The sequence below is a fragment of the Lagenorhynchus albirostris genome, chromosome 9 (genome assembly GCF_949774975.1).
Source record: "Lagenorhynchus albirostris chromosome 9, mLagAlb1.1, whole genome shotgun sequence".
Classification (NCBI taxonomy): Eukaryota; Metazoa; Chordata; class Mammalia; order Artiodactyla; family Delphinidae; genus Lagenorhynchus; species Lagenorhynchus albirostris.
In genome coordinates, this window is record NC_083103.1 from 99,290,434 (window position 1) to 99,302,088 (window position 11,655).

At 39.0% G+C, this 11,655-nt stretch overlaps 1 protein-coding gene across 1 annotated transcript; it reads right to left on the reverse strand.

Moving 5' to 3' along the window:
- Window positions 1–7,042: 7,042 nt before the first annotated feature.
- LOC132525435 (olfactory receptor 6M1-like) lies at window positions 7,043–7,989 on the reverse strand. Its single transcript, XM_060157988.1, is given in 2 exon segments — window positions 7,043–7,458; window positions 7,461–7,989. Coding segments are annotated over 2 exon segments (945 nt in total).
- Between the last annotated feature and the right edge of the window lie 3,666 nt (window positions 7,990–11,655).

Below are 11,655 nucleotides of genomic sequence, written 5' to 3' on the forward strand. Positions count from 1 at the left end.
GAGTGAAGTAAGTCAGAAAGAGAAAAACAAATATTGTATATTAACGCATATATGTGGAACTAGAAAATGGTACAGATGAACCGGTATGCAGGGCAGAAATAGAGACACAGATGTAGAGAACAAACATATGGACACCAAGGGCGGGAAGTGGCAGGAGTGGTGGTGGTGGGATGAATTGGGAGATTGGGATTGACGTGTATACACTGATGTGTATAAAATGGATGACTAATGAGAACCCGCTGTATAAAAAAATAAATAAAATAAAAATTTTTAAAAAAGCATTTAAAGATTAAGAAAAGAAGAAACGTGGAAAAAAATCCAAGGGAAACTCCCCAGGGAAAGAAGGATCATTTGTGCCTAAAACCTAGAGCCCCAGGCTGGCAATAAGAACTTCATGCCCCTTTTCCTTATACCAGTAATGTCTTAATGTGGGAATTATAGTTGGTGAAGGGCACTGTCTTCAGTGGTAGGAGACCACAGGCTTCTCTTAACTGCACCAGCCGTATATATATGAAGACAGGAATCCTAGGATTCTTAAACTCAAAAATTTGAACTCGTTCACTTATCAAATCCAAAGCACCAAAACACCTAGGCCCTGATAGGTCTTGAATTTGAAATATGATAGACTACAATGTGAGCAGTGACCCCTATATTGTGCAATACAGTGAACTTGTTAATTATTCCTCCTGTGACTGGAGGGGAGGGTAAAAGTGAAAGGGAGGGTGGCATGTGTGTTTCTTGCACTCCCCCTTGTGGTTGGAGTGTGTTACTAACAAAACTTAACTTTCAAATTTAACCCAAGAGGATCAAGGACTTCCTTACAGTATTTAACTATGAAAACAAGCAAGGAAACAAACAAAAAAAGGGATTAGGTATTTAAAAGGCAGAGCATAAAATTTCTAGCAGTAAGGCTAAGCCCGGTAAATTACTAGATTAAGAGAATGGATTTTCAGTTTGCCACTAAGATGAATTTATAATCAAATCTCTTTTATTTTCCTCTATTTAATTGTGTAGGGGAGCAAAATCTGCCACCCCAAAATGTGTCTCTTTGGCATGAGGATTATTTTAGACTGATGATGTTAAGAAATAGAAGACTTAAGAAATGTTTCTTTTTACCTCCCCCTTAGCTGCCCAAAGAATTTAGACAAAGGGCCTGTTCCCAGAATAGAGCTACCACAAGAGATACCTGCAAACAGTACAGGCTAGGTGTGATGGGAAACTTGGCAGGGATCAGAGTCCACTCTGGGTCCCATTATCTCTGCAAGGCTCAGCAAACATTTGTTTTTCCACATCTATGTGAATTACTTTCCTCTCCTTTGAAGTCCCAAACCACTACCCTCAACTTCCTCTTTTGTCTTTAGCTGAAGATGGTTTTTAATGTGAGGGCTTTGGCCTTTTGGCAAGTTACTCAGTTTTCCTGGGTGTCTCCCATGTATATATGTTATTAAAATTTTATTTGATTTTCTTCTATTAATCTGTCTCATGTCAATTTGTTTCTTAGACCAGCCAGAAGAACCTAGAAGGGCACAGGAAAATCTCTTCCTCCCTGACAATTGATTATATTAAAACATTAGGGGTTACATTTATAAATATGACAGTATCCAGAAAATATTTCTAATACATGGTAACCACTTTCAAACTTTGAAGGCATTCTTGAACATCCCATTTCCAAAAATTGTAATATTTCTTACTTTTCTTTGTCTCATGCTTTGTGTGGACAAGCATGTACACACTGCCCTGGATATTTCCTTTCATGAATTCCCCCCTGGTTATGTATAACAATATCCTGCTTCTTTGTATGCCTTGAAAATTTTGTTTGACTGCTGGATGTTGTGTATTTTACAGTGTCATGGATTTGGTTGTATTCTTTTAGGGTGTGACAGACTTTGTTCTCCGAGGCACTTAAGTTACTTGTGGACCAGGTTGATCCTTTCAAGTATTATTTTAAAATGGTTTTTAAGAAAAAGCTAGCTTGCTTTTGCAATAAGGATAATTTATCCCCCTTACTCTTACATTACCCTTAATAATGCCACATTTATTAAAAGGTCTTTCCAGTCTGGCTGGTGGGAACAAAAACTGTTCCCATCCCTATGAGATCACTGAGAATTATTTGGCTTTCTGATTTCTTGTGGATTCATTCACACCTTCAGGTAAAAATTTTTTTCAGTGTGCTTAGGTCTATATTCAGACAAAATCTTAAGGGGACCCCTTTGCATATCTCCAGAGTTATCTTTCTATGCAGCTCTCCCATCTCTGGTCCTCTTCCCTGGAAACGCAAGTCACCTGGTCTCCCTGAACTCTGATCTCTGCTCAATTCAGAGACACTGCCAGCCTCTGTTTGAATGCTCCCTCCCTGAGCTGCAGCCTAGAAACAGCATTCAGCCTGCAAGTTCAGGCAATTGTAAAGCTCACTTTGTCTCCCTTCTCTCAATGATTACAATTCTGCACTGCTTGTTGTCCAATGTCTGAAAACTGTTACTTTATGTACTTTTGTCATTTTCTAGTAGCCTAAGTCAAAAGGTTAAATAAAATCTCTGCTACCCCATCATGGTCAAAATCAAGAGTATTAATTCCTTTAGTTTTAGAATGTATCATCACAGTATTTTCTTATATATCATTAAAAAAATCAAATTAAAATATAAATTACTTAGGGGTAGAGTTCATGTCCTGTTTACCTTTGTATCTTCAGAACCTCCCATAGAATTTTACACAGGGTCCTAAAAAGGACAGCTAATACTTATTCAGTGATGCACTGATATAGTGCTTTTAAGTTTATCATACAATAACCCTAAAGTTTAGAAATTACTATGAGAATTCATTTTATAGATAAGGCAACTGAGGTACGGAGAGATTAAGTATCTTTCCCACCATCATACTGGCAGTAAACGTCGGAATGAAGATATAAATTCAGAGCCTGTGCCATACTGATTCAGTAAGTGTACTCAACACATTTTTTATGAATAAATACCTTACCGAACAATGAGTTATGAGGAAAAATGATCTTCATGTACACAATGGTAATTAGACCATATAAACTAAAGCCTTTTATTTTCAAGAACCGGAAAAAGCCAGAGATCACAAACAATAAGTACCTATGATAAGAATAAGGTTCATTTTCATAATGATGATCATATTAATACTACTGTGTGTTATATGATTTAAAAAATCAGAAAGTACAATGTAAGGCAAGTTTCCTGGCGATACTTAATCAAGGCTTTTTGTGAGCAACAGAAATGATATATGTGTCTCAATAACTGATTATCTGCCTGGCTCTCCATAAGCCCATGGTTCTCTAGTGTTTGCCTGCTTTTATAGCATCTGGAAACCTTGTTAGAACACAGATTGGTGGGCTTCACCCCTGGTGTTTCAGATACAGTAGGCCTGGGATGTGCCCAGGAATTTTATTTATACCAGATTATGAGAATCAGTGTACTAAGCAACTGAAAAATTATTTGGTTTGTCCCTATTTCAGATATTTCTTTTCAAAAAAATATATAGTTTAAAAAAAAAATTTATTGGAGTATAGTTGATTTACAATGTTGTGTTAGTTTCTGCTGTACAGCAAAGTGCATCAGTTATACATATACATATATCCACTCTCTTTTTAGATTCTTTTCCCATATAGGCCATTACAGAGCACTGAGTAGGATTCCCTATGCTATACAGTAGGTTCTTATTAGTTATCTATTTCATATATAGTAATGTGTATATGTCAATCCCAATCTCCCAATTTATCCCTCCCCCGCCTTATCCCCTGGTAACCATGAGTTTGTTTTCCACATCTGTGACTCTACTTCTGTTTTGTAAATTAGTTCATTTGTAACCCCTTTTTTTAGATTCCACATATAAGTGATATCATATGATATCTGTCTTTCTGTGTGTGACTTACTTCGCTCAGGATGACTTCCATGTTGCTGCAAATGGCATTGTTATTTTTTTATGCCTAAGTAATATTCCATTGTATATATGTACGACCTCTTCTTTATACATTCCTCTGTTAATGGACATTTAGGTGGCTTCCATGTCCTGGCTATTGTAGATAGTGCTGCAATGAATATAAATTAGTCTTTAACTTCAAACTTAAGAAAGAAATTCATTGGGGTCTTCCCTGGTGGTCCAGTGGCCAGGGATGCGGGTTTGAACCCTGGTCAGGGAACTAAGATCCTGCATGCCACAATTACAGAGCTCACGCGCCTCAACGAGAGAGCCCATGTGCCTCAAACTAGAGTCCATGTGCTCTGGAGCCCACCCGCACACCACAACTAGAGGGAGAAAACCCGCACGCCACAACTAGAGAGAAGCCCACGTTCCGCAACAAAGACACGACACAGCCAAAAAATAAATTAAATAAATAAAGGAAAGGAATTCATTGAAAGAAATCAAAATACTATGGGTAAATCATGTATATTTCTTACAGGAAGTCAATGTTTATTGCTGATATGTGGCTGTGTTTAAGTACCAATTCCTCAGCAATATGGGCTTGGTATAGTCCAATGTTTTGGTTTTTAGTTCTGATACCGACAAGGGTTCTTGGCCTTCCCCAATCAATAGAAACTGATAAGAGGCCAGACAAGAAATTCAGGCAAGGCTTTACTGGGGGCCCTGCTGCAGCAGGAGGGAGTGAGAACAAGTAACAGGTTCCCTTGCTCGCTCCCTGGGGTGGGGGGGTGGTGAGCTTGCTCCTTATATGGGGTGAGGGTAGGGGTGGGTCCAGGGGTCGGGCCAGAGGGGTGGCTTAGGTGTTTTGCCCACCTCTTAGGTGGTGTTAAGTGCAGGGGGCATGCGCAGTATCCTGCTTTTGCTCTGGACACCCTGTTTCTGCTCCCTGTCTGCTCCCGGCTCTTCAGAGTGGCAGCTGGGTTTTCTTTTTTGGCCTTTTTGTATCTTGTTGTCCATAATTTGCCCCAACTGCATGTGCACTCAGTTATTTTTAGTCCCTTACAGCTTCTTTGTATTTTGTTGCTCTAGGAGAAGAGGAGATGTTAGTCCAGGTGCAAGCATGACAGCATGGTCTCAGGTCTGAGGTCCCAGCCTGTCTCAGTTCTAGTGCAGTGTGCAGATGAATCAGGTTCCCCGTTTCGGTGCTCACACCGGTCCTTGGAATCTGGCAGCAGAGGTTCTCAGATGACCTGTGCTCTCCATGGCTGATTGCTGCAGCACGAGGGCTTGCTTCCCTCACTCTTAACCACACCTTGGGGTCTTTGTTCTACTTTGACGTAACCATCTTTTCCCAGATATCCTCCACATGGCTCACACTCTCATCTTCAAATCCTTATTCAAAAGTCAACTTCTCAGAGAAGGCTTTCTTAACCACCTCATTTAAAATGGAAACTCCATCCCCCAAACTCCTTATTCCCTTTCCCTGCTTTCTATTTCTCCATAAATTTGTCACCATGTAACCTTTTATATGATTTCCGTCTATATTTTACTTACTGCATGTCTCTCCCTACTATAATTTTAAACCCACTGGGGGCAGAGATTTTGTCTGTTCTGTTTACTGGTACATTGTAGGCACTCAAGCAATATTTGGTGAATGGATGAATAAATGAATAATTTCCTTTGGCCTGTGTACATTAACAAATTAAATTACTCACTGATGGACTTAGTTCATTTACTCAATCTGCACACATTATTAAAGTTATACTTTTCTTTGGTCATTTTCTACCTGAAGTTAGGGGCTAAGTATCTTCTTTAGGTTCACTTTGGGCCATTCATCAAAAGGCACTGTGACAATTTTCACCTTGTTGTTACCTGGCATGGTTCCACTTCTGGATTCATTCATTACTACTTATCAGTATTTTTACAAATTTCTGCCAACAACAATCTTTCCTCCAATGTTCTTGCTGTCATCACCTTTGACCATCTCAGGTAACCCATCACATGGGTCATTTCCTGCTCTCTCCTCCACTACTGTCCTCCTCCAATCAATATTTTAAATAAGGAAACACACTTCCTATTAGAAAATAACCTTTTCTAACCCACGTTTCCTTCATATTATAATACTGCTTAGCTTCTCAGCCAGCCTTCTGGAAAGTCTTGTCTGTATTTAAATTCTCCATTACTTCGTATCTACACTCTATGCTGCATCTGTTTCTTAATATCTACAACATATTTTGGCTTTTATCCCTAAATTCTATCGAACTTTTACCAGAGTTATTCATGATCTGCTGCTACTAAATGCAACAGATACTTTTAATTCTTTATCACGCTACTTGTATTATTTTCCCCCTGGTTTTTCATCCTATTTCATGATCTCATACTCTGAGTTTTCTTCTCATTGGTCACCCATCCTTAATCTAATTTTTTATCCTCCTGGTTATCTCAGCCACTTCTATGGCTTTAATTATCATTAATATATTTGATGATTTCCTATAGTTCTAGGTCATATCTCTTTCCTCAGCTTCAAATAATAACCCAACTGACAACTTACAACTGGATGTCCTACAGGAACTTCCAGTTCAATAGGTCCACCACTCACCTCCCTTCTTATGTTCCTTATCGCATTGACTATCTCCACTTCTCACTTAGGTTTATAACCAGAGGCTTGATATCATCCTGAGTCTCACCTCTTTTTCCCTCACTCCTCACTTCGTATTTATCTGATCTGGTTAATAGAGGTGAGAACCGAGTCTCCTGAAATATTCAAGAGTGCCTAACATGAAGTTAACATTCTCTAACTCAACATGTCTTACTACAAGTAGTGATACTTTATTATTTCATTGGTAGATTAGAGACATTGAGGCTCAGATCAGTTCTGACATGGTCAAAGTCACCTGGAAAATAAACTAAGTTAGTCAAGACTAGATTTGAAGACCTCTGAATCCCAGTCAGGTAACTTTTCATGATCTTAAGCTATGAATATACCAGAAGGTACATGGATTAAATTTTTTGCAGATATAAGCAGAATTTTCTTTCTGCTCGGTGTGGGCATTGCTCATCCTGCAGACATAGTCTCAGGTTTCTGACATGCCAGCATGGCACTATACTTATGCAGAATGAATGTGCTGAAGATAAACATTGTATGATACACTCAGTGTTCATGTCAGGTTTTCCTTCGTACCAGGGACATGATTCTGTTCATTGCCTCTCTCAACACTTCTTTCACTTTTTCATTCCTCAAGCTATAAATAAAAGGGTTCAGAAGAGGGGTCACTACGGTAATGAGGACAGTGGCTACCTTGTCAAAATCCAGGGAGTGGTTCTGACTGAGTCTCACATACACAAAGATGTTGCTCCCATAAGCAATGGAAACGATGGTGATGTGGGAAGCACAGGTGGAAAAAGCTTTTGGACGGCCTTGGGCTGAGGGGATGTGCGGGATGGTAGAAATGATGTAGACGTAGGATCCAGTAGTGAATGCCAGGGAACTCAGGATGACAAGGGCAGATAGGAGAAAGTTTACCTTCTCAGTGAGACGAGTATCTATACAGGCCACCTGTAGAAGAGGGGCAATGTCACGGAAAAATGATTAATTTCTTTGCTACAGTAGAGTAGCCTTGTCACGACTATGGTTGGTACCAACACGGGTAGGAAGGCTCCCAACCAACAGCCCAGAATCATCAGGAGGCAAGCCCTGCTGTTCATGATGATGGTGCAGTGCAGTGGGTTACAGATGGCCCCGTAGCAGTTAAAGGACATCACTGCCAAGAGGATAAACTCCACGGTTCCCAGAAAGAAGGAGAAATATGTTTGGGTAATGCAGCCAGCAAAGGACATGTTTTTCTTCTCTCCTAGGAGGCAGGCTAGCAACTTTGGGGTAACGACAGTGGTGTACAAAATATCCAGAAAGGACAAATTACTGAGGAAAAAGTACATTGGGGTTTGTAGGCGATTATCAGTCCATATTAGGGAGATGATGATAATGTTTTCCATTGCTGTTAGTGTGTAAGCCAACAAGAGAGCCACAAAGAGGGATATTCGAAGCTCCAGGAGGGCTGGGAAGGCAGTCAGGGTGAACTCAGTCACTGTGAGGCAATTCCCCACGGCCATTGTTACATGTCAACAATAGGTCTCCCTGAAGAAACAAGAAAAAGGAAATCAGCCTCGAAGGTAGTTTTTTGTTGTTGTTGTTGTTTTGTTTTTTTGTTTGTTTTTGGCCATGCTATGTGGCTTGTGGAATCTTAGTTCCCAGACCACATACTGAACCTGGGCACCTGGCAGTGGAAGCGCGGAGTCCTAACCACTGGACCTCCAGGCAATTCCCTAGAAGGTAGTTTTATAAATATCTGTTGAAAATGTATTGTGGAGAGTGTCTTATATTGGGAAATGACTCGAGGGATATATTCCTTGATCTGAAAGTCATTATGGTGCAAACTTGGGAAAGTCAAAATACTATTTAGACACACATTTTTCTATAAAATTAAGAGATAAGACTGGATTAAAAAAAAAACTCTAAGATTTCTCCTCATTAAAATGCAATTTCTGGGACTTCCCTGGTGACGCAGTGGTTGGGAATCTGCCTGCCAACACAGGGGACCTGGGTTTGAGCCATGGCCCGGGAAGATCCCACATGCTGCCGAGTGACTAACTCCTTGCTCCACAACTACTGAGCCTGTGCTCTAGAACCCGTGAGCCACAACTACAGAGCCCGCATGCCACAACTACTGAAGCCCGCAAACCTACAGCCTTTGCTCCACAACAAGAGAAGCCACCGCAATGAGAAGCCCGTGCACCACAATGAAGAGTAGCTGCCACTCGCCACAACTAGAGAAAGCCTGTGCGCATCAATGAAGACCCAACACAGACAAAAATAAAATAAATAAATAAATAAATTTATTTTAAATAAATAAAATGCAATTTCTGCTCTTTTCAACCTGTCCAGCTTTACTTTCCTAGCTAAATATATGCTAAAGTACTGACTCATACTTTATCTAGAACGTCTATCATTCTGAAGTTTACAGTCACTGAGAGGGAAACCCTTTTAAATACTTTCTAGCCTTTTCTATAACAAGTTTTCTTTCACTGTGGCGGTTGACATTGGTGACCTGCCATTAGTAAGAGGTAAAGGTTGATTTCTTTTTTCCAATATTTGCTGATCACCAGAGTCTCCCAATTTTTAAAGTATTTTCCTAGCAGGCAAAGATCTATGGAAATAGACCAGGAATGTCGAAAAGGAACAACGGCTCATGGTTCCTATTAATCACTTTAGATGATACATCAAAAGGAAATCATGAGTATCTTGTTATCAGGTTAGGTCCTGTGTCCAAATCCTACTTCCTGCATGTTCCATGAAGTACGTAATATGTACATTGTATATCTGGCTGATTATTTAAGAGGACATTATACGATGTAATAAAATTCACAAATTACACACAGAAAGGTAAAGTAGAGGTAATTCAGCTTACTTTATTTACTTGATCAGTTGAAATCATAAAACTGTACATCGGGGCTTCCCTGGTGGCGCAGTGGTTGAGAGTCCGCCTGCCGATGCAGGGGACATGGGTTCGTGCCCCGGTCCGGGAAGACCCCACATACCGCAGAGCGGCTAGGCCCGTGAGCCATGGCCGCTGAGCCCGCGCGTCTGGAGCCTGTGCTCCGCAACGGGAGAGGCCACAACAGTGAGAGGCCCGCGTACCGCAAAAAAAAAAAACCAAAACTGTACATCAACATCACCCAAGTTGTACTTTCGCCTACTATCTGAGAAATGGTTCTTTTGCATAGATTTCCCCATTTCAGGTTAAAACTACCCATTCTTGAACTCTGACCTCAGTGCTTTCTCTATCTAGATTTTACTTAGCTCCTTAATAAATAAGTTACAGCTAATCCCCTCATTTCCCTTCTCCCACCTCCTCTCTGACCCCTTCAAGATAAAAAGTTTGCCTTCTTATTTCACTTTTTATTTGAAGTTTTTCCTATTACAAAAACACATTTTTCAGTGCAAAAAATTAGAAAATGCAAATGGAAAAAATTTATAATGTGTAGTTAAACTAGTTAGAGATACAGGACAACAGTTTGGTGTATGTATTTCCAGGCTGTTTCAAAGTACTAATTACATACATATGTACCTAGAATAAATTACTAACATATTATTTTGTAACCAGCTTTTTCTTTCTTTTTTATAATAATCATCTTTCCACATCAATAACTAGAAATCTACACAATCATTTCTTAAAAACAACTTTTCGAGGTATAGTTGATATACAAAGAACTGCACATCTTTAATGTGTACCATTTGATGAGTCTGGACGTATGCAAATACCCAGGAGATCATCATCACAATCACGCTCACAGACACACCTAACACCTCCCAGAGTTTCCTTTACACAGTCATTATGAAGGGTCATATAGTTCAATTCTATGGATGGGACTGTGATGTATTCAGCCAGTTGCTTAGTGTTGGTAATTTAGATGATCAACATTTCTTGCTTATACAGATAATGCTCAAATAAATATTCTTGCACATATGTCTTTGTGCAGCTATCTTACTATTCCTTAGAATACTCTTATTTCCAATAGCATATTTGTTCTCACTATTTCTATCATAATATAAAAATACAAGAAAAGTTTTGCCCTACTAGAGCCTCTGATAATGCAAAATCACTTACAGATTGCTTTCATGGGTTCTTTTTCTGAAGTAATAAATAGCTCCACATCATACCTAAAGCTGGGTAGCTGATGGCTTTAACAAGACTAAGCTGATGTGCTTTTCTTAAAGTCTCCTTTTATGTTCTGAACTTCAATTTTCTTGTCTGAAAAATTAGAATGCTGGATTACACCTTTAAAAGGTCCATTCATTGTCTTGGAGTCCTGCTACCAGTTACTTTTCCAACATTCTTCCCCACCTCAAATATTCGAACTTCTTTTATTCTAGTGAACAGCCTCCCAAATGATTCTGTAAATGACTCCACAGAAATGGCTGCTCATGACTATGTATACAAATGTAATAGCAGATGAAATCTCATATGAACTTTCTGTGAGAGGCTTTCTGATGCCATTTTTGTGTGTATTTTATATCACTATTTCCACGAGGTCATTCAACTGGCAAATGATATTTCACATGTTAAGATTCAAGTATTAACTAATGTGAGAAGTTAGAAAAACTGAGTTCCAGTCCCAGTTTATATCACTTTCATCTTCATTATATTAAAGTCTTCAACCGAGTCATAGTTTCTTCATCTGAGAAATGAGGGTAATTATAACATTCAAAATGAGCTGCTGTGAGGTTTAAATTAAATCATGTGTGTGACAATATTTAATAGATTCTTGTTAAAAAAATATGGTTCCATTCAGAAAAGACTGGGATGGACTTAAAGAAGATGAACACTTAGAGCTACTTGTTTCTTATCTGAGTAAATATCAATAAATTATGAAAAGTTTAATTTGTAACTGAGGGATATTTTTAATGCGTACTTAATCTGAATGCCCCCAGGTTGACATCTGACCCCACTAAGTATACTGACAGATCAGAGAGACTATACACAGAGAAATAAATTTAACGAAAGTGATATATTAGTCAACAAAACTTATGTGAAAGTGTATACTTACATCTTGGCAGCTGAACAGATGATTTAAAATTCTCCTAACATGTTTTTAACGTGCAGACACAGTAAGAGGCTCAAACTTTGATTATTTTGTGTGCATGAATTAATTCTAAGCATTGTACATTGAAAAAAATTTTTGGCCATTTCTATTGCTATTTCTAGCTCATAGAAATAC